Below are 24810 nucleotides of genomic sequence, written 5' to 3'. Positions count from 1 at the left end.
TGACCATAAAATTAGGGAAAATATTCAGGTATTTAAAACTCTCTGGTATAATTTTCAAAATAGAAACGCAGCCAATCATGTGGTCGTATGGTGAAAAACCATCTTTTCCTTCCTTCTTCACAGCAGTTTTTATTTAGTTTAAGCTTTGGAAAGAACAGCTACTTAGTCAAAATGTGTGGGTGGAGGGGATTTCCTGTGTGGTAATAGAGTTGGTTCAAATCTGCATCTCACATTTTGTTGATCATGATATGGGAGAGGAAACGTGTGACGTGCATTTTGAAATAAATCGCTGCCTATCCATGAGACGGCTTCTTGTCCCTGGTTTTATAAGGTTAGTGACTAGCCCCTTGGTAATTAGAAATTAATAATTAATTACAATCCAATAAATTTTTAAGTACTTATAAGTTTAAATCTAATAAATTTTCAATTACTTACACTGGCATAGGGCTCAGTACATCCACATAATCTTCAATTGGTTCCTTCTCATTTTTCAGAGATGTACTTGGCCACTCTGTCTCAATCCTCCTTTTCTTCTCTCGCTCTAGGACTTCGTGAAGTCTAATTACTTGTCCAGGAAGGAGAGACACATTTTGTGGAACTGCCAACTGACATCAATTAATGTAGAAGGCAAAGGGGAAAAAAAAAAAAACAGCAAAAGGGAGTGATTTTAGCAAGTGATTTTAAATGAATGAATTTGTTCTGGTCCTAATGCCCTTTGTTTTCCTGAGAAAGATGGATGGGTAGAAACACAAATAGAGGATTGGGTGTAGTGTGGGTGTCTAAAACAACTTCAGCACTAACTAGTAATGTAATACTTCGCAGCTGAAAGAAAAAGATAAAGTCTTCAAGTTCACTGCAACTTGGAAGGAGGTGGAGGATATCATGCTAGGCAAAATAAGTCATAAAGAAGGACAAATACCAGGTGATTTCACTCATCTATGACAAAGAGAAACAAAACAATGGAACAGACAGTACCAAGCGACAATAAACCATTGGCCTTGATTTACAAACATGTTACCTAAACTACAATTATCAAACAAAATTAAGGTCTGGAGTGATAGTATGGGGTTTAGGTGCTAGCTTTGTGTCAAACTGACCCCCACTCTCCTCTGCACCCCTGAGCACTGCTGTGAGTGACCCCTGAGCACAGGAGCAGAAGTTGCCCCGAACATCGCCCGGTGTGGCCCCCAAACAAACAAACACATGTTCTTTTTTTAAAATTTTAGAAAACTAACCAAAACCAGTACCGGGTGCCTAAACTCCTAAGAAATGGCTCCACAACAAAGTATACCCATCTTACACTACAAGAGAATTTGAGTAACAACAAACCTCACTTGTCATCTCACTGACAGGAAGTTCCCAGAACACCTGCAAGAAACCTAGCTCTATAGGTAGCCTGGAATGAGCACAGCCAGCCATGTGCAACCTGGGACTGGGATGGAGCCACTCATCAAAGAATCAGTAGCAAGGACTGTATTTCTGTATTTATAAGTGGATTACAAACTTACATTCACACATTATAATTCTGTTCTCTGCCCATTAGACTATTTTTTAAAAAACCATTTCAAGAACTGTCTTTGAAATTGAGTAACTTCATAGGTTGATGTGACCATTAGTATTTTGATAAATATTAATGGTAAACAACGTTTCTTAATTCATTCCATATACAAGCACCACCTGAATTCTTTACTTGAGTGTAGAATCACATGGGTTTGTCCTTTCTACCTTGCCACAGGGAGCTTAAGTTTATTGGGTTACTCACACTACAGTGCTCCCATTCCTCTGTGTTTATCTGTAACCTCTTTCTTTGTGCTTGCTTCCCCAAACAGTCAATCACCTTTATCTCCTAATCAGGCTCTGTTAACCTGTAAATAATACTTTTCTCTTCTCCTTAAGTTCTTTGCATATTTAATTCAGAGCTTCCTTTTGTACAGACACAGGAAGACAGTAAATGCTTTTGTAAGTTGGGAGTTAGTTGACTCCAAATAATATTCACCCTGGGGCGTCTGTTTTCTCGACTTAAGCCTCAGTTGCCCTTACTTCCTAGCACCCCAAAACCAGGGTCCCAAAGAGGGACTGGATGGACCAAGGATGAGCTCTAAACTACCCTGGCATAAAAATGGGCCAGGTCAAAGCGCCATAATCACTGTTACTATCACTGCCATTGTCATCCCATTGCTTATCGATTTGTTCGAGCGGGCACCAGTAACATCTCCATTGTGAGCTCTGTTGTTACTGTTTTTGGCATATCGAATACGCCATGGGTAGCTTGCCTGGCTTTGCCATGCGGGCGGGATACTCTCGGTAGCTTGCTGGGCTCTCTAATGGGAGCGGAGCAATTGAACCTGGGTCGGCCGCGTGCAAGGCAAATGCCCTACCTGCTGTGCTATTGCTCCAACCCAGAGAAATCACATGAGTTTAATATAATCTTGATATCAAATACATATAATTTTTGGTAGAGGGTGGTTTGAGTCAGACCAAGTGGTGCTCAGAGCTTACTCCTGTGCCATAATACTTAACTATAAGTTAAGAGCATGGTCATAGACAAATTCTATCATGGTCCAAAATGTAACAACTAGATTAAGACCCTGCTAGGGTTAGGAAAGATTAATCTGGTCTGAGCACTGTAGTCTGAGATCTACAGCGAGATGTCCCCAGGAGAGCCACCCTACAAGCTTAATGTATCTCTTACTGTGTCCATACAAAATAGCTAATGTTAAGAAGTAGAATTAAGATGTTAATTAAGTTATTAGACCAAGGAAAGGAGAAAAACCCCTTAAGTGGCCCTCTCTTGAGTGAAGGGCTTTCATATGTTGATTGTGCTACTGGACCTGGGTCTGGTTGCTACCTGCAATGTGGGGAGTTGGAAAGAGACTAGAGAGAGACTAAGGCAGTGAATGGGAGGGCGGAGGGATGAGCGAGGGAGACAGGAGGAGACGGGAATGAGAGGCAGAGTGAGACTGGAATGAGGGGCTTAGTGAGATTGGAACAGGCGCACGGGGAGAATGGAATAAACCGCAACTGATCACCAACCCGCCCGGCCCTCATTTCCTTCTTCATCCGCCCATGGCACCGGCCATCCTGGGTGGGGAAGTGGCTCAAGACCACTGAACACAGGTGGCGAGAGAGAGAGAGCCACGGATTCCTAGTCATTTATGTGATTACACACTTGAGCCTAGTGTTTCTCAACTTCCTATTAAGCTTCTGTGCTCAGGGATCATTCCTGGCAGTGCTCAGGGGACCACATGCAATACAAGCATAGTGCCCAATGCTGTACTATAACTCCAGCCCCTAAAGTGGCTTCATTTAAAATAATACTTACCTTGCAACAACAGTTCACTGTAAGTGTAGCTCTTAGTATTTGTATCAGATAAATTGACACAAGTTATGTAGATAAGCATACCTTAATTATGTTAAGGTTCAGGAAACAATTGTTTCAAGGTGATGTAATTTTGATGGTCTCAAGGGGTGGAAGAGTTAGTACAGTGGGTAAGGTACTTGCCTTGAGTGTGGCTGACCCTGTTCAAGCTCAATGGCTCAATATGATCTCCCAGCATCACCACGAGTAATCCCTTAACCCACTCCCCGGGTAAGCCCAAGGCACAGCTAGTGTGGTCCAACCCCAAAAATAATAAAAATTCTGGTCGTTTCTCCTAGTATACTGCCTGTGTTATTCATAAAATTATCTCATTTAATTTTTATAAATATATAGTAAATGACTTGAAAGAAATTGTAAAATATTTTAGAAGCTGCTCTAAAGGCTGCAAATATTGGAATTCACAAAATAAAACCGTCAAAAGGATAAAAATAAAAAGTTGAGGGGCTGGAGCAATAGCGCAGTGGGTAGGGTGTTTGCCTTGCATGCGGCCGACCTGGGTTCAATCCCCAGCATCCCATATGGTCCCCTGAGCACCGCCAGAAGTTAATTCCTGAGTGCAGAGCCAGGAGTAACCCTGCACAGGTGTGACCCAAAAAGCAAAAATAAATAAATAAATAAATAAATAAAAGTTGATCTCTGTGGGAACTTTATTTTTTCAGCTAGCATGTTACGTTGTATTGTTTCTTCCAAACAATTATCACAATATTAAATTATTTTGATCTACTTATTTGCTTGCTTCCTTTTTCTTTACCTGATAAAAGTAGAGATTTCATGAGTAAATTTAAGGAGCTATATATGTATATCTTCAAATTAATTAATCCAATCAAAAGTAATATCCTACCTACCTCTGTAACTGTGAGAATAAAGCCTCTCCATTCTTCTCCACTTTCTGTGTTCTCTGTCTAAAGATAAAGACAAAAAACAAACACAAAGAAGAAAATACAAATTATGAATGCTAGTATGTTTATCAGTTTCAAATGACTTTAGAATTTCAAGTGGTTGCTTTCTAAATTTAAAATTGTGAAAGCCATCAAAACCAAGCCAGAGTGACACTTCCTCTATTAAATGCATTATTTTCAAAGTATTGTAGGGGCAGGAGATACAGAAGAGGGGGTTAAAATGCTTGTTTTGCATGTGGCTGACCTGGGTTCCATCCCAGGGACTGCAAATTGTCCTGGTAGGGCCAGGAAAAAGCCCTGAGAACTACCGAGTGTAACCCAAACAAACCAAAAAAAAAAATGAGTAAAAGTAAAAGCTTGAGGGGCTGGAGCGATAGCACAGCGGGTAGGGCGTTTGCTTTGCACGTGGCCAACCCGGGTTTGATTCCCAACATCCCATATGGTCCCCTGAGCACCGCCAGGAGTGATTCCTGAGTGCATGAGCCAGGAGTAACCACTGTGCATCGCCAGGTGTGACCCCCAAAAAAACAAAAACAAAAAAAGTAAAAGCTTGAAAGTATTATAATTCCTAAAGCAAACTGAAATCAGCTCATGGGGGCTGGAGCTACAATACAGCAAGTAGGCATTTGCCTTGTGGGTGCCTGCAGGGAGCCATTTTACCTTACTGATCTTATCCTGTCACTATTTGTTTAATCACTAGCTAACCCCATGCCACACCTAGCAAAGGTTGCCCTCCTAATCCTACTGATCTTATCCTATCAGCATTTGTTTATTACTAGCTAAATCCCGTGCCACACCCTGCATTTCTGTTGGGGGTCCTGGCACCACCTCCTCCCAACAGGGAGGTATAAATACTGTAACTGCCATAGAATAAATGCCTTTTCTCCCTCCTCCGGGCTCTGCGTCTGTTCTTTCGGCTGCGCCCTACGAAGGGTTCTCCCTGCTGAACAGAACGAGACCTCCACATCAACTTCCACAGGTGCCAACCCCACTTTGATCCCCAACATCCCATATGGTACCCAGAGCCTGGCAGGGGTCATCCCTGAGCACAAAGCCAGAAGTAAGCCCTGAGCACTGCTGGGTGAGACCAAAAACAAAAAGTAAAAAGCCAAAAAAAATTAAAATTCAGCTCAAAGAAACAACTCATGTTTGAATGCTATTTTCTATTTTTTCTGGACTGGAGTGATAGCATAGCGGGTCGGGTGTTTGCCTTTGACCCAGGTTCAATTCCTCCATCCCTCTCGGAGAGCCTGGCAAGCTACCAAGAGTATCCCACCTGCACGGCAGAGCCTGGCAAGCTACTCGTGGGGTTTTTGGTATGCCAAAAACAATAACAAGTCTCACAATGGAGACGTTACAGGTGCCTGCTCAAGCAAATCGATGAACAACAGTACTACAGTGCTAACTGCACAAAGATACTTAGCCTTCCAAAATTTCAATGTTAGCACACTTATGTCTGTAATATGTCTACTGATGGTTACTCCATTAGTTGATACTTAACATTGACCATCTTTAAATCTGGGTCAATCAGGGGCCAAAGAGATAGCACGCATACTACAGTATAGGGGCCGGATGGTCAACTGTGTTTCATCTCCAGGACCATATATGGTCCCCTAACCTGCCAGAGACTTTATTGTAGAGCCAGGGTAAGTTCTGAGCGCTGATGGATATGGCGTGTTGAATATTAACCCTAAGTGCTTTAGGCTGCATCAGGGAATTTCCCCTTTTTCTCCCCCCAGAGAAGCCTACAATGCTCTTAAAAGCATCTCTAATCCCCTGAGCTTATCTTTAGCCTTTCCTTTGTGCTTCACAATTCCCCAAATCAGGCTTGGTTACTTAGCTGACTCTGAACTTTGTATTTGTAGTTAATTACTTGCATTTTTATTTCCCCTATAGCCTTTTCATTTTTACTAAAGAGCACTGTTCTTTGCTTAAACACAGAAAGACGGCTAATGCTATGCTCCTAACATTTGGGAGTTGATTGACTGGGAAATATATCTACTCCTGGGCATCCATCATAATTATTTGACTCAGACTTTGGTTGCCGTAGTTCCTAACACCCCACAAAGGGAGGTCCCGCAGTGAGACTGGGATGGACCCAGGGCAAGCGGCGAAGCTACCGCAGCATAGAAATGGGGCGGTCTAGAAAGCATCAAAGCAGTCTTGATGCAAACCATTATGACTTAAGAGACAGGACCTCCACGGGGAGGTAAAGCTGAACTGGCCTGAAGACTTAGTCTGGGATTTATGGTAAAGGACTTGCTTGCCCTCGAAGCCCAGAGAACTAACTTTCGGAACCTGTATCTCTTACTGTGTTTATCCAAATAACTGCAAGTATTAACAATTGTTTAATATGTACAACTAAAGGAAAGAAAAAAGCAATATATATATATATGTCCCTGGGAGACAGAATCTCCTTGAGTTCATCCCCCCAAGGGAACTGCCTCCACCAAGAAATGCTTTACCTCTGTAAATGATCAATCACACCTACTTGCATTCCTATACCTCCAACCTCTGTAAGCAACGGGATGACGGTGACAGTGACAGTCACTTTTTGTAGTGAATCACTATGAGATAGACCCTTACAAAGCTGTTCATGATTAGGTTTCAGTCATACACTATGCCAACACCATCTCTCTACCAGTGTATGTTTTCCAGCACCAGAGTCCCCAGTTCCCACCCATCACCTCCCACCCCTCATCCCACAGCCTGCTTCTGTGCCGGTGCTTTTCCTCTCTCTCAGTCTTGGTCTCTTTCTCTGTCTCTGTCAGTGTCTGTTGTCTAAATTTTTCTTTTCCCCTCAAATTCATGACTTTATTTCTTCTGACAGCTGCAGAGCATTCCATTGTATAACTGTATCATAGTCCTTTTATCCATCGTCTGTCTTCAGGCACTCAGGTTGTTTCCAGCTTCTAGCTACTGTGAATAGTGCTGCAATGAACATAGGAGCGAAGATGGTGTCTCTGCTGTGTATTTTTGGGCCCCAGGGTATGTTCCCCAAAGTGGTATTGTTGGGTCAAGTGGGAACTCAATTTCTAATTTTTTTTTTTTTGCTTTTTGGGTCACACCCAGCGATGCTCAGGGGTTACTCCTGGCTCTGCACTCAGGAATTACTCCTGGCGGTGCTTGGGGGACCATATGGGATGCCAGGGATCGAACCCGGGTCGGCCTCGTGCAAGGCAAACGCCCTACCCGCTGTGCTATCGCTTTGGCCCCTCAATTTCTAATTTTTTTGATGAATGTCCATATTGTTTTCCCAAAAGGCTAGACAAGTCAGCATTCCCACCAATGAAGGAGAGTCCCTTTCTCCCTACATCCACACTAGCACTGGCTGTTCTTATTCTTTTGGATGGGTGCCAGTCTCTGTGGTGTGAGATGATATCTTGTTGTTGTTTTTAATCTGCATCTCCCTGATGATCAGTGATGAAGAGCATTTTTTTCATGTGTCTTTTGGCCCTTTGAATTTCTTCTTTGAGAAAGTTCCTGTTCATTTCATTGCCTCATTTCCTGATGGGGTTGGATGATTTTTCCTTGTCGAGTTCAACCAGTCCTTGGCGTACATCAAAGTTTTATAACATTGCTTTCAAGGTCAACAACATCTTATTTGATTGTAAATTGCTCTCCACATTGCTATTGCTGTTGATTAATTTTAAGTGGCTCACTTTGAATATCAATTCAATAACTATTTTGAGTGTCTATTTTAAGTGAGTCAATGTGTGTTGGATATACAATGGGTAACTGAACCAACATCTGTCTCATGAATTTCAATTTGAGGTGAATCTATTTCACAAATTATGTAAATCAAATCTACAATTCTCATTGAATTTTTTCAGGGCATACTCCTGGCTCTGCACTCAGGAATTATTCCTGACGGTGTGCAGGGGATCGCATGGGATGCTATGGATTAAAACTTGCATGTAAGTTAAGCACCCTACCAACTATACTGTCACTCTGGCTCCATCTCATTCAGCCTTAATAATGTTAACTCACCTTTTATTCCCAATTTTTGGGTCTGATCCAGAATCTCACATTGCATTTAGTTGTCAAAATCCTACATTTTTCATAATTGGGAACAGGTATCAAATGTGTCTTTGACTTTTGTGTATAATGTTATTTCTTAAGAGTGTAGATCACTTGGGGATGGGGCAATAGGACAGCAGGTAGGGCAATTTGTCTGGCATGCAGCTGACTCGAGTTCAATACCCAGAATCCCATATGATTCCCCAAGCACCACCAAAAGTAATTGCTGAGTTCAGAATCAGCAGTAACCCCTGAGCATTACTGGGTGTGACCTAAAAAGCAAAAAATAATAAAAATAAAGGGTAAAAAAGAGTGTAGATATCATTGTAGGACATTTCTCAATTCATAAAATATGGATTTGTCTAATTCAACGTGACAAGCACACATCATGCTAAACATGACTCAGAATATTCTGAGAAATGCCAATTCCAAAACAAAGATTTTACTAAACACCAGGTGCTATTTCTGACTTTGTCAGAGGACAGAAGCATCTGGTTTCAACGTCTTGTTTGTATATGAACAACTGAACAGGTCCGTTAAAATCCCTACTTGGAATATGGGCAAGGAAAAAAGGTGTAGTAGCACTATATTCTAGAGGATTTTTTCTATCACACAGAATAAAGATGTAAGTAATCTCATCTAAGTATTAACATATAAGACTTGACACTTCTCTTATAATTCCTCTTCACTCAGCTACTGGACTATGTAGAGGTGAATGCTGTTTATAGTCAGAACTCAATTTAGACTAATTGTTTCTCACTCACCTTTAGTTGTACTTCCTCTTTTGGCAAAACCAGGGTGAAAATCACACAATTTTTTTCACTTGAATTATGGTCAGTAAGGCATGTGAGGTCTATTATGTCTAATTTGTCAACATACTGCAAAGACAAAAGAAAATTTATGAAATTATTTCACACATAACATGTTAGTTTTATGAAATGAAAAGAAATAATACTTTTCTTTCATCTGATTTGTATTTTACAGAATACTCAGTTCTCAGCTGGTCTTTGCATCACTTCCCAACCCAAAGCTGGGTTTGGTTTGCTAGACCTTGTGTATATAGATTTGCAAAAGTGAAGCTGGTTATTCAAGAATTTTGCAGCACCGTTAAAAATTAAACATAGTCATTGCTAAAAATTAAACTATGTAAATATTCAGTAATAGATTATAGTTTTAAAGATAATTAGAACTCAATACTCATTTCTTAAGCATTTTATCTCAAAACTATCTCCTATGTACTTGAGGTTATTTACATCTTTATTCAGTGTGATAGAAAAAATCCTCTAGAATATAGAGCTACTAGGCCTTTTTTCCTCACTCCATGTTCAGTGAGGTAGCTGGATTGAAATCAGCCATGGTGGAAAATCCTTCTCTATGAAAATTAGAAAATCTTACAAATTAGGGTTTGTTTGATTTCTTGTTGTTGCTTGTATTTGGGGGGTTGGGGTGGGACTGTTTCTTTTTTTTTTTTTAATGGTTTTATTGTCCCTGAGGCCAGCTGCTATTTTCTGCAAATTTCAGATAGCATATGTTTTCAGCTTTGGGGATCACATGATCTTTGTTGCATCTTTCTTCCTCCTTCTCCTCCTTCTTCCTTTCTTTTTAAATATAAAAAGTCACTCAGTCTATGCACTATAACAAACACTGACCAGCTCCATTTGACTCAAAAGCCACAGTTCACAGCCCCTCCCTCCCTTAACTCGAAAAGTAAAAAAGATATGTAAATTCATGAAACTTTAAAGTTTGTCGTGTTTGAAGTGTTTTCATTATGAATAAAACAAAACAACTGACAAACTTCTCTTCAAAAATTCAAAAGCTATTACCTCACTGTCAAGAAGCTGCTCATATCCATCACAAATTAGTAATATAGGGATGTGCATAAGTTTTAAATTTTCCTAATGTAAACAAAAATATCAGTCAAGATTCATGTCATATATCATATTAATGAAAGATATATTGGGGAAACAGCAGATTGCAATACAACTCCAATGGTCTGGTCATGACATGAGAATCAGTGGACTGTATGGATGGTATAATACAAGGGATAATGTATTTTTTTTAAAAAAAATATGCCATGCTATCGCCTGGAGCGATAGCACAGCGGGTAGGGTATTTGCCATGCATGTGGCCTACCCGGGTTCGATTCCCAGCATCACATACGGTCCCCTGAACACGGCCAGGAGTAATTGCTGAGTGCAGAGCCAGGAGTAACCCCTGTGCATCGCCAGCTGTGACCCAAAAAGCAAAGAAAAAAAAACTCACCAAAAAATAAAACAAAACAAAACAAAAATGTGCCATGCCTACATTTGGGGCTATGCGAGACGTCATACAACACACTACCCATACTCCAAGAGTACTGCACCACACTTGATGGAGTTCAAAATAAGAGGCAACCAATCTTAGTGGGAAATATATATTTTTTACACATATATATATACATATATATAAGTACTCAAGGCTCAACTTCTAACAATATTTTCAGCAGTTTTTCATAACAAACAATACAAAATATATTATTTCGGTTCTGCTTTGGAGCAGGGATTATGGTTTGGGATGGTGAAATATGGTGGTGGGAAGGCATCATGGTGGTGGGATTGGTGTTTGACTATTAAATGTAATGAAATACTGTAAACTACTTTATAAAATAAAAAAATATAAAAAATTAAATTAAATTTAAAAATAAGTAAAAATGTATCATGCATAGTTTATGTCAATAACACTCCTAATTAACTTTACTACATATATTCATACACGCATTATTTTTTCCTGAAAGACATATTCAGTGTTTAACACCACAAATTATAAGGACACTATGACAAAATTCTTATTATTGATCAGGGATATAATCTCAGTTGGGGGAGCACATTCCTCACATATGTGAAATTCTGGGTTTTATCCCAGCACCACACACACACACACACACACACACACACACACACACACACACACACACACACACACACACCCCTAACTTATCCTAGCACAATAAAAATGTCTCTCTGAGCAAGTGGTCTACAGGGACTGGTCTATTGGTAAGTGACTAAGCTTGACATTCAGTATGAAACAATTAGAACCTCCTCTAATAAGTATAGTAGGATCACTGTCATCCCATTGCTCATTGATTTGCTCAACGGGCACCAGTAATGTCTCCATTGTGAGACTTATTGTTACTGTTTTTGGCATATCAGATACGCCACGGATAGCTTGCCTTGCAGGTGGGATACTCTTGGTAGCTTGCGGGCTCTCTGAGAGGGACAGAGGAATTGAACCTGGGTCGGCCACATGCAAGGCAAACGCCCTGCACTATCGCTCCAGCCCATAGTAGGATATTGTTGCAAAAAGGTTTAAGTCTCCTTTTGTTTTTCTGAATAAAGTAGAAGTTAAAGGTGGGTAAACTTCTCCCAGAGTTAGTCCTATATTGGTAAGACTGAGGAAAATTTTGGTTGAACAAAGTTTTGCCCTTGGCGAACACGGAGCGACTGGACACAGAAGGAGGCCCGGCGGTGTGGCTGGGCAGTGAGCTCAGGCCTTGCAAACAGCAGCTCTGGGTGCCAGAAAGACAAACAAACAAGTTAAAACATGAGGAAAAATTAAGAAACGGAAGGGGAGTTATGAAAGACACAAGACTTCGTTTTAAATTGTGTAAGAATCTTCTTCTGGTAGATTATCTCGATCAAACTTAGCCAATTATTTTTCTGAGACAAAGGAGGAAACCACAAAAGAAGAAGTTGCTCATTTGGAGAGCCTGAGAGTTGATCTATGGATTAGAAGTAAGGAAGTCATTTCCTTTTTTTTTCTGAGGTAACATGATTTACAATAGTATTAATATTTATCGAGCGGGCACCAGTAACGTCTCTCATTGAGAGACTTATTGTTACTGTTTTTGGCATATCCAAAATGCACGGGTAGCTTGCTAGTACCCACTCGAACAAATCAATGAGCAACGGGATGACAGTGACAGTGATTAATATTTATGATTTCATCAGACAACGTTGCTGCTTCACCCCCACTGCAAAGTGCCGACATTCCCCACAGACCAGAGACCCTTTCCATCTCCCCGAACTTAGCTCCCTGCTTCCATTCCCCATTCTTTGGAGAGTTTATTTCTATTACTTTTTTTTATTTGAAGGACAAAGGTTTTTTTTGTTTGTTTGTTTGTTTGGGTTTGGTGGGGAAGTTGTTTTGTTTGGGAGCCATACCTCATGGTACTTTGGGACCAACACCCGATTCTCTGTGCTCAGGATTCAACCCTGGTGGTATTTGGGGATTGCAAATCAAATTGGATGCAGCTACAAGCAAGGCAAGTGCTTAATTCCATTCTCTCTCTCTCTCTCTCTCTCTCTCCACAAATGTTGTGTTTTTGTAGTATGTTATCTTTTCCAGTAAACATGTAGGAAAGAGCTGTTATTAAAGCATAGTGTCAAGCCTTTGGCCTTGGATTTCTAAACAGAAGACAAGGCAGTGTGGTGGAAAATAGAATGGAATGAATAGGAGGGTGGTGGAGGGTCTGGTCTCGGCTGCTTTTGTGGTGGTGAGGTGGAGGACTCTGTATACCAATACCACTATTGTAACCATGTAACCTAAACAATTTTAAAAATATATTTAAAAATCACAAGTAAAGCATGGTGCCAGCAATGCACTTTGATGGGCTATCTTCATGTATATCAGGCAAAATTACAAAGGATAAACATTTTTTTTATAAATGTTAAGTCAAGCAATTACAACTATCTTGTCTATTCAGATTGTTGACCACAAACAGAAATGAATAGCATTTTTTATTTATTTTTCCATTTTTTCTATATAAACAACTCTTCTCTGACCCATAAAAGGCTAGTGTATTAATTAATATTTTTCTAGAGGAATTACTGAAAATAAGACAAAGTCTGGAAGGTAACTCCAAGGGCTGCTGTTTATGCTTTCCAGGTCGTGAGTTCGATCCCTGACACTGCACGATCCCCCTGAGCACCAACAGAATTGGCCCCTGTGGTCCCCAGGACCCAAAGACCCAAGCTTCAACATTTCTGGGCCCTAGCACTTACTCATCAGGCCTGTGCTGCTGGGTTGAGCATCTCCAGGTGTGGTCCCTGGATCCCTGGGTACAGCTAGGGAAGACCCCTCACCAAAACTAAAGAATGAGAGACTACAATATGGAGATGAAGTGTCCCAAAATCCAAATGTTAAAGAAAATGTAAAAATGTGCAGATAAAAAGAGGCCTAATGAGGTTAATAACCTCTTTCAAGGTCAGAACTAGAATTTCGGGTTCTTGTAACTTGAGTCACTCTAATAATCTTAGAAGTTTATGCTTATTTGCAGTTGATCAGAAATGTGCTCATTAAGATAAGCCAATAGTATGCCAATACTAAAATGTTACAATACCAACTGAGATCATGAGCTTCTTTCAAGTGCTTATTTTTTTCCTTTTTGAGAAAATGAAGGGGGCCTGGAGTGATAGTACAGCAGATAGGGCGTTTGTGTTGCACGCGGCCGAACCGGGTTTGATTCCCAGCATCCCCAGGAGTAATTCCTGAGTGCATGAACCAGGAGTAACCCCTGTGCATTGTCGGGTGTGACCCAAAAAGAAAAAAAAAGAAAGAAAATAAAGGGACTGGAGTGATAGCACAGTGGCCGACCTGGGTTCGATTCCTCCAATCCCCCTTGGAGAGCCTGGCAAGCTACTGAGAGTATCCTGCTGCCATGGCATGAGTCCAAATAAATGCAAGTTTTAACTTAAATTTTCAAAATAACTTAGCCTGAAACTTATTCTATCACAGTAGAATTAAAATAAAGACAACTTGTATTTTATAAAGATTTGCTGTTTTATAAAAGAATGGCAAGGGGTTTTAAAAATAGTCTTTCCATGGGGGCTGGGCAATAGCACAGCGGGTAGGGCATTTGCCTTGTACGAAGCCGACCCAGGTTCCATTCCCAGCATCTCATATGGTACCCCAAGCACTGCCAGGAGTAACTCTTGAGTGCATGAGCCAGGAGTAACTCCTGTGCATCACTGGGTGTGACCCAAAAAGCAAAAAACAAACAAAAAAAAAGAATAGTCTTTCCACATATAACAAATTACCTTTATACCCAGTATTATATATATAAAAATAAGAAGCTTATTTATATACATATATATAATTTATATATGTATATATTTAATTTCCTGTCACTTTCATAGATATTACTTGTGCCCGCTCAAGCAAATTGATGAACAATGGGACAACGGTGCTACTGTATCACTGTATTACTGTCATCCCATTGTTCATAGATTTACTCGAGTAGGCACCAGTACCGTCTCTATTACACTCAGCGCTGAGATTTTAGCAGCCTCTCCTTACTCGTCTTTCCCAATGATTGCAGGCTCTTACAGGGTCAGGGGAATAAGACCTACTGTTACTGTTTTTGGCATATCAAATACGCCACAGGTAGCTTGCCAGGCTCTGCCTTGCAGGCAGGATACTCTCGGTAACTTGCCGGGCTCTCCGAGAGGTATGTACTCAGGTATGTAGCACAGTGCTACAGTGCTAAGAAAATCAAATGTGCTTTTGTCTCTGGAACAGACAACTATAAACACTGAATAATTATCAGCACACCGATTTCTCTCTTTGATAAACATAAAGCTATAACGAAGAGAGGTGTGTGAAGAAGTTCTCATAATTACCTTAAGGTCTATCTCTTGTCAGTCCCAGGTTTCTTTTTATTGACCATTATCTATCCATTTGCTTTCTTACTTTGTATTCCACATATGAGTGAGATGATCAATATATACTATTTTCTTCTCTCTTATTTCACATAACACGATGTCCTCTAATTTCATCCAAGCTATCATAGTAAATGTAGTAAAATTTCTGTCTTTTGATTTTAATTGTAATGTTGAAAAGAATCTTAAAGATTCTGTATCTCATCTGGATGCTGTCTGATGCTTAAAGCATTTCCAGGGTATTCCTCCACATAGCCATCTAGAATGTTGGAACAACTTTTACATAAAAATAATACTTCCTATGCAGCTCTGCCTAATAGCAAGTTTATTTCACTTTGTAATATGTCTCAGTTTGTTTTCTTGTTTCACAGAGCTAGGGGCTGAATCCAGGGTCTCACACATGCAAGGCATGAACTCCAGCTCTGAGGAAAATCCTCAGCCAAAATTAGCTACAGTTTTCTCCAAGTAGTTCCCCATTATTTGTCCTTGTTCCTTTTCTCTGGAACAGCATTCCAAAAAGTTCAGTGGTTCTTCTCATGTCCTCCTGATTAGGGGCTGGAGCAATAGCACAGTGGGTAGGGCGTTTGCTTTGCACACGGCCGACCCGGGTTCGATTCCCAGCATCCCATATGATCCCCTGAGCACCGCCAGGAGTAATTCCTGAGTGCAGAGCCAGGAATAACCCCTGTGCATTGCCAGGTGTGACCCAAAAACCAAAAAAAAAAAAAAGTAAAGATTAAAAACATTAGTTTATATCTACTGAGGTAGCTAGAAAATTTTAACATGGTTCTATTTTGTCATTGATATCCCTCAAAGATATAAATCCTATTTGAATTAGCTTTAATTGTTATCTTATTCTTGGAAGACAGAAAATCCCAAATGAATGACAGACTGAGTGACAAGTATGTATCAGTAAAAATTTAATCAAATAAATATAGTTAACAACTTACTATTGTACTTTTTTTGTCCGTATAGAAGAAAAGCGTTGTTCCTCTTAATTCAGTCCAATAATGTTTATACTCCTATGGAAAAAAATTATGTTACTTGATTAGAGTATATTCAACTATTTTCCTTTTGGTATTTTCTTTTATTACTATCTTCATTGTCTGATGTAAGGTACTCCTTTATTCTGAGGTAATTCACCTAATTATTATGTTCTAATTTTACATGTAATCTTTCATTAAATACTTCACAAATTTATTAAGTATCAGGTAGCACTGTAGCACTGTCTTCCCGTTGTTCATCAATTTGCTCGAGTGGGCACCAGTAACATCTCCATTGTGAGATTTCTTGTTACTGTTTTTGGCATATCGAATATGCCACAGGTAGCTTGCCAGGTTTTGCTGTGTGAGTGGTATACTCTCTTTAGCTTGCCGGGCTCTCCGAGAGGGACAGTGGAATCGAACCCGGGCCAGCTGTGTGCAAGGTAAATGCCCTATTCGTTGTGCTATAAGATAAACATCTTGATTTTGGGGGGGAGTGATGGCACCTGGTGATGCTCAGAGGTTACTCCTGGCTAGGCACTCAACCCTGGTGATCCTGGGGGCACTATATACGATGCCAGGGATAAAACTTGGGTCAGCCTCATATACCTACTATTCTATCTCTCTAGCCCCGATTTTTATTTAAAAATATAATTTTTCAAAACTTCCATCATGGTTTAGGACATGTGATTTTTTATATAGTGGAAATGGAAGCATGTACACATAAGATGGACTATTTAAGGGGCAAAAATAGGACAATCAGGACCAGAAGGCAAGTAAAAACAAGAACCTGAAAAAATTCCACCGACAGAAACAGAAAATTTTTTTACCTTAAAACAGAACTTAAAGGTGCTGGGTCAGGAAGGTGGGGGCGGGGGGAGGCAAAAAGTATACAATAGTTAGGGTGTTTGCCTTGCGCATGGCCAACCCAGATTCTATGCTTGGAACTGCGTATGGTCCCTCCAGCACCACCAGGAGTGATCTTTGAACACAGAGCCAGGAGTAAGCCCTGAGCACCTACAGGTGTGGCCCAATGACGAAAAAGAAAGGGATGGGGGCAGTCATTAAATATCTCCCCTACAGGATATCTGAAAGAATTTAATGAATCAAAGCATGTAAAGTAGCATAGAAATGACTCATATTTGGGTTTATAAATTATATATATGTGTATGTGTGTGGAAAGGTGAGTTTTGATAATATAGAAATGACTTCACTGTCACTGTCACTGTCATCCTGTTACTCATCAATTTGCTTGAGTGGGCACCAGTAGCATCTCCATTGTGAGACTTGTTACTGTTTTTGGCATATTGAATATGCCACGGGTAGCTTGCCAGTCTCTGCTGTGTGGGCGGGATACTCTTGGTAGCTTGCCGGGCTCTCAGAGAGGGGCGGAGTAATTGAACCCAGGTCGGCTGCATGCAAGGCAAATGCCTTACCCTCTGTGCTATCGCTCCAGCCCAGAAATACCTTAATTTCATCAAAACCATATTTGAAATCCATATTTTTCTTGTATTCAATATTTCATTATTAATACATTAACATTACTATGAGTTCAAATAAATGCAAGTTTTAACTTAAATTTTTTAAATAACTTAGCTTGAAATTTATTCTACCCAGTAGAATTAAAATAAAGACAAGTTGAATTTTATGAAGATTTGCTGTTTTATAAAAGAATGGTAAGGAGTTTTAAGAATAGTCTTTCCACATATAACAACTTACCTTTATACCCAGTATTATATATAAATAAGCATCTTATTTATGTACATATATATTATTTATATATATTTAATTTCCTGTTAATTTCATAGATATCAGTTACCTTGGGGTTTAATAAGTTGTATTTCTGCAAAATGTTGAATCATATTGACATATATTTTAAATAAATATAAGAAAATAATGAAAATAAGTTTTTGCAAATAAATTCATCCTGAATTAAAACTTTCTCATCTTCTTCACAGAACTGTTTCTCATTTCGTCTTCTTGGTCAGTAAGTGCTATTTTAGTCAGCTTTTGTTTTTTAATCTGCTAAAATTTAGTAGACTGAAATACAAAAGTTTTCTATTTCATGTCATTTTGTGACTGATTGAGTCTTTGGATCTGAGTTTATCTAGCTCTGACTTGATAGTCTAGGTTGCATTTTTTTTTCTGCTTTTTGGGTCACACCCGGCGATCCTCAGGGTTTACTCCTGGCTCACGCACTCAGGAATTACTCCTAGCAGTGCTTAGGGTACCATATGGGATGCTGGGAATTGAACCCGGGTCGGCCACATGCAAGGCAAATGCTCTACCCGTTGCGCTATTGCTCCAGCCCCCTAGGTTGTACTTTTCTTGTGGGTGTGTTAATTTGGAAGATAGGATGACTGGGAATGGTCTAATAAATCTAAGCTTTGTATTGATGTATTTTAATAATAATAAAAGCAATTGCTCATCTTCACTTGCATAGTTCCTGTGCATTAACTTTCAATTGGCTTTAAATTTCAAAGAGGAGAAATGGGAATAAAATTAATGAGTTTTATTATGATGATAAAAATATTCTGTAGCTAGAGAGTGATGATGCTTGTATAGCCACCACTAAGTCCTTAGAGTGACTTAATTCTAAAACTAATGATTTGTATTAAGATTATAATAATTACTATGTTCCCTGTGTGTAGAGGCTGTGGAGATAGTACAGTGGGCAAAGCCTTGCATACCTCCAAACTAGGCTCTTTCCTGGTACCACGTGAGGTCCCTTGAGCCCACTAGGAGTGATGCCTGAGCACAGGGCTCGGAGTAAGCCCTGAGCATTGCCAGTTGTGGCCCCCAAACAGAAGAAGACAAAGGAGGTAGTGGTAGAGGAAGAAAAGGAGAATAAGGAAAGAAGGAAAAATGTACATTGGTGAAGTTATGGATATTGGAACTTTGTATGACAGAAACCCAGTCACCAACAACTTTGTGATTGTGTGTATCATGGTGTTTTCATTAAAAAAAAAAAAAGAAAGACCGCGGGGGGGGGGGGGGAGGGCACTGAAGTGGGGCGGCGCCAGCCCAGCCTCCAAGTGGTCCCGGCCGCCGGAAGTCACACCCTCGACCCACCCTCAGCGCCATCTTGCCACATTCAACAGAGAAGCAGCCACGCATTCTGGTGAGCAATGAGGCCGGCCGGAGAATGCTCTGGACCCGAAACGGGGCCAGCAACACTGGGGATCCAGACGGAGGAGGTGCAGCCACCACACCTTCTCCAGATGGAGCCCTGGCGACACTGAGCAGCAACTAACATGGCTTCGGGATGTGGGACTGGGACACATCCGAACCGCGTGGCCGCATTAGCGGCCGCTCGACCTTTTCTAAAAACTGAAAACATACAATCTTTTAATGGAAAACTAATTATCAAATGCTTCCTTAGTAGGGCTGTCTTTCTTGGGGGGAAACTCCAACAACAATACTGAGTTTTGTGTTGAAATATGGAACGTAATCAAGGTAAAGAGAAAATGAAGTGAAATTCATCAATTATACAGTTGGGGGTGGGGGGCGGGGGCGGGGGGTATACTGGGGATTTTGGTGGTGGAATATGGGCACTGGTGAAGGGATGGTGTTTGAATATTGTATAACTGAGACATAAACCTGAGAACTTTGTAACTTTCCACATGATGATAAAATAAAAATTTTAAAAAAAAAGAAAGAAAGAAAGAAAGAAAGAAAGAAAGAAAGAAAGAAAGAAAGAAAGAAAGAAAGAAAGAAAGAAAGAAAGAAAGAAAGAAAGGAGAAGAAGAAAATTGTTCTTCTACTATTGCCCATAAAATTGAAGAGATAAATATAATAATAATTGTAAAACACCGAGGACTGACACAAAGCAAGTGATCTATAAATGTTGAGAACTTAAAAAAAATCAAAAGGCATGTCTTTATAAGTCACACTATTTAATAGCTACTTTACATTTTCCACTATCCATAAAATTAATTTTCCATGTGGTGATTAAAATGTGTTTGTGGGGAATGGTATTACCTAAAATCTCTCAAATAGACATTTGAATGGAATTTTGTATGAGGAAAGGGTATCTTGAGAAGCAAAATAATGAAATCCATTGACATTCTGGTATAAGATTCACTTTTTCACATAGCCATAAACACAAAAAAAAAACACATTGAGAAATTCAGCTGTATGAGCAGACTCTTTTTTTAAAAATCTGTGAGTGTTTAGTCACTGTTTAAAAATCAAACTTTCTTATATTGGATTTGCAATTAAGTGATAGCACAATTCAAATTGATGTGGGGAGCTTTTTCTTCACTTCTTTTCTAAAGGTGTTTATATCTAGTTCTAGTGGTTAAGTAAATCATACACTGTTCTTCTTCTTCTTCCTTTTTTTTTTTTTGCTGGTGTTGGAAGCTACTTCCCAGCTGATTATCAGGAGAAATTCAGTGGATATCCAGGGGCTCAGGGAACCATGTGATTTTAGAGATTATAGCTGTTCATTATACATGCAAAATCCATGCTATCTCCCCAAGCATTTGCAATGTCCCCAGCAAAATAAGTCTTATTTTGGAACTAGGAGAAGGATTGTATACATATATATAAAGAGAGATTAGAATGTTTACCATGTATTATAAACAGAAATGAGTCATGATTTGTGTCATTTTACTAATGTATGGCATCTAAGATCAGGTATAGACCCAAAATTCCATATTTCTTGGAAGGAAAGCAAGAGAAAACCTTGAAATTGACCTCATTTTCATTGACCATCTTCAACATAGAGACACTAAAATCATTAATATTGAATATGTATTGACTTCCTTCTGTATGTACAGGTACACATTCACCTGTGCTCCTGAAAAAATTACAGAGGTGTTCAATCATAAGAAAACAGTATGAATTGGATAAAGTTAGTCATGGAAAAATGGGAGTTTTGCTGGTAAGCACATATATATGCATATATATATATCATGAAAAGGATTAGAAGGATTTATAAACTGGGGAGAGAGGCAAAAGATGGAGGGAAAAAATAAGCAACAATGTCACTGAGTTGAAAATAAAAGTAACTTTGAGAAAAAATGAAGTTAGAAATAGTAATAGAATATGTGAACCACAACCGCAGTTATAAACCCTAAGAACAGATCAAAATTATATTTGGTATGCAGAGACCTGTGTGTCATCTGTTCTTGATTTAGTTTATCATGATATATCATGAACATGAGTATAATTAATCATCAATAATATCAACCTCTGAAATCAGCATGTTTCTATATGAATACTTACACATGTTGAGATATGTAAATATTTTTAAATTATATTTTCAAACACACATTTTAGATAAAATACATTTGGTATAAAGTTCCTTTAAAAATTGTGTTTTTTTTTAAATTACGTAAGGTAAGAAAAGAGTCAGAGAGATAGTATAGTGGGTAAGGCGCTTGCCTTGCAAACTGCTGACCTGGGTTCAATCATATGCACTGCATATGGTCACCTGAGCCCCGCCAAGAGTGATCGCTGAGCACAGAGCCAGGAATAAATCCTGGTCACCATCATGTGTGCCCCCAAAAAGGAAAGTGAAAAGGGACTTTTGAATTTATCTCTAGCTTCATAATCATTTGATGGCCCTTATTTATACTTTAATGTAATATTCTCATTTTCATTCAATTAATCTTTTTGAAAAATCTACCAAGCTTTTTAGTTGGACACATGTGATAAAATATACAATAATTAGACATCCTTAGCGTTTGGAAATCTGAAATCAAATGGAAATAGAACTTTCATTGAAAGATAGCATGATCCAGCACAGGCTCCTTACCGGACCAACAACTTCAAAAACAAAACCTCTGTGAGCTACAACTCACTCCTCTATGACATGAAGGGTAATTTCTACCCAGAAGAGTCACTATATAGATAAAGAGAACAGTGAATTAATAGTGCATTATTATGGCAGCACACTAGCTGCCAAAAGTCTAAAAACCAAGAAAATAGATACCCTTTTATTTTTGAATTTAGGTACCATGATTTAAAAAATATTAGTATATATTAATATATATTAGTATATATTAATATATATGTGTGTACGCATATGATATTTGTGTATATGTTCATATATACAAATATATTTCAAGAATACAGTGACACTGTACTGTAGCTACTGTATCATGGTGTAACACCCTTCTGTACTGTCTCTAGATCCCTTCTCAACCTCTCCACCACTTTACAGACTGAATTTTATAGGCAGACATACCCATTATTATATAAATGCTAGAGAGTAATTATACATTTTACAAGTGAAGAGAAAACTTTAAGTTTGAAAGTAACTTCATGAGTTTGGTCCTCAGTTGGACTGATATTTATTCCCTAGAGTTCTTTTATCATTTTTATGGTGGGTTACAATGCTAATCCAGTAATGAATTTCTTTACCTCCTATCCCAGTGGGGTAGGGAAAAATTCATTTTGGAGGGTAAGAAAAGTTTGGACCATACCTGGCAGTGCTCAGGGGACCTTGTAGTGCTCAGAATGTGTAAAAGATGTACTTCAGACCTTTGAATTACCTCATTAACCCCACTAAAAACATGTTTTTCTTCTCATGAGTGACTAAAAATTTTATATGATGATTTTCAAAGTAAAGCATATAATGAATCCCAAAGGTGTTCAAGATTATTTCACTGGGTAAAAAAATTGAAAATATCAAATTGCAGTTTATGGATTTCATCTTTCTTAATTCCTTTTCTGCACAGATTTAATAGATTCTAACACATGGGTCTAAGTGATACTACAAAGGCAGGGCTCTTTCCTTGCATGCAGCTGTCCCAGATTTGATCCCTGGCATTCCATATGGTCCCGTGATCCCTCCGGGAGTGATTAATCCCTGAGTTCAGAGCCAGGAGTAACCCCTGAGCATTGCCAGGTGTGTCCCCCAAACCAGAACAACAAAAAGAAGAAGGAGGAGGAGGAGGAGGAGGAGGAGGAGGAGGAGGAGAATGATGACAAAGAGTACAGGGAGGTAGAAGGAGGAAAAAGAGGTGAAGGAGGAGGAAGAGGAGGAGGAGGAGGAGGAGGAGGAAGAAGAGGATGCAGATGAGTACGGTGACAAAGACATTGTGATATGTTACTGAAAAAAAACCTCATATTTTTAAAAAGTTTCAGAAGATTTGAATATGTACCTATTTTTGTATTTGTTTTTCTCATTTGTGTGCTACACCCGGCAGTGCTCAGGACTTCGTTCTTCTTCTTTTTTCTAAATTTAATTTAATTTTTTTAAAAAGTTGATTTGTTGCATTCAGAATTCCAACACCAAACCCATCGCCATTGCACCTTCCCCTAACCATCATTTCCAATTTTCCCAATCACCCCTCAAACCTGCCCCTAAAGCAGGCCCTGAATCATTTAATTTATGTTGCTTGTTCTAATTCTCTAAAAATGATTGAAGAGTGTTTTCAGGGGCTGGAGCGATAGCAGAGTGGGTAGGGTGTTTGTCTTGCACATGGCCTACCCGGGTTCGGTTCCCAGTATTCCATATGGTTCCTGAGCACTGCCAGGAGTAATTTCTGAGTGCAGAGCCAGGAGTAACTTCTGTGCATCACTGGCTGTGATGCAAAGAGCAAAAAAAAAAAAGTGTTTCCTTAGAAGAAAGTGCGTAAAGATTGTTGTTTCTCACGAAGGAGTACTTAAAGTCCTCTCATATATTAATGTTGTTATAGTTAGGCCTTGTGTGTTTACATCCTGTTAATCAAGATTGGTTGCCTTCTACTTTACATCCCATCCAATCTAATGTGCTACTCCTGGTTTATCATTGAGGTAGAGTTTGAGATGGCACTCCAGGAATTCAAAAAGTTTGAATGGGGTGATACAGGAAGAGTTAAAGTTTTAACTGGATGGTGGCGTTGGATGCCCCAGACGACTTAGACTGGCACTGATCCAGAAGCATCTCTTTAGCTTGTTGATCTCTTTTGAGATTTATATACGAATCTCTGGATCATGACCAATTAATAAGCTTATTTGGTGCCAGAGGTAGTTCATGGGTGTGACTGCTAGGCTTCCAGAAGAACAGGGAGATGGGGGGAGGTAGACCATCCCCGACTTAATGAAATCCTGGAGATTTCAGTCACAAAGCCCACATATCTGAGTTTTTCAACAGATGTTTTTTCAGATGAGGCTCGTTCATGGCTCACTTCTGACTACACTCAGGGATCACTCCTGGCAAGCACAGGATGCCATACGGAATACCAGGTATAGGATCTGGGCTGGCTGAGAGCAAGTCAAGCTCCTTACTGACGTACTATCTCTCCAACCTCAGAATTCTCTTTTTGTAAGAACTGTGATGTCACTGATACCTTGATGTGGCAAGTAGTAGCTTTAACTATCAAATAAATCTTCCTGATTAATCCAGAAGTTTAATGTGGTAGTTTAAGTAAATATTTCCCAAATTTTCCAGTGAAAATTATGTATTATTAATATACTAGGCTCCTAACCTAGGATACACAGGCCTTCTGGAATTGTATTTAAAATATTGGAACTTTTCTTGTGGATAAAGTTCCTTGAATTCTTTAAAGAATTCACACAAATTAACCCACCACAAAAATAGTGAAGAAACAACTTTTAAATATAAATTCCTTATAGGTCTATTTACTCCCAGTTGTATTTTCTCTAGCTTAAGTGTACTTATTCTTTCATCAGAAAACCTATTTGCCATGCTACTGTTTCCCAACTTCCCCCAGCTGATTTGCTCCAAAGATAATCTATGTACCTTTAGCTAATATTCCTTTCACAAGTTCCCCTACCACTGCATCTTCTACACCTTGCCTAGAAATATCACTATTTTCTGTAGCTTTCTTTCATAGCTTCTGTTTTTATCACTGTAATCAACACTGTGGCTCTTCTTTGGT

The 24810-nt window shown here is 39.3% G+C and overlaps 1 protein-coding gene across 1 annotated transcript in view; it reads right to left on the bottom strand.

Moving 5' to 3' along the window:
* STAP1 (signal transducing adaptor family member 1) overlaps positions 1–24810 on the bottom strand; it is a 40400-nt gene that overhangs the window by 13132 nt on the left and 2458 nt on the right. Inside the window, exons 2-5 of the mRNA XM_004620295.2 lie at positions 15944–16015; positions 9063–9176; positions 4225–4281; positions 436–605 (exon numbers count right to left, since the gene is read on the bottom strand). Coding sequence (XP_004620352.1) covers positions 436–605; positions 4225–4281; positions 9063–9176; positions 15944–16015 — 413 coding nt within the window. The remainder of the gene's footprint in view (positions 1–435; positions 606–4224; positions 4282–9062; positions 9177–15943; positions 16016–24810) is intronic.

The sequence above is a fragment of the Sorex araneus genome, chromosome 5 (assembly GCF_027595985.1).
Source record: "Sorex araneus isolate mSorAra2 chromosome 5, mSorAra2.pri, whole genome shotgun sequence".
Classification (NCBI taxonomy): domain Eukaryota; kingdom Metazoa; phylum Chordata; class Mammalia; order Eulipotyphla; family Soricidae; genus Sorex; species Sorex araneus.
Note: the sequence above shows the minus strand (reverse complement) of the source record. Positions and strands in the feature narration are given on the sequence as shown.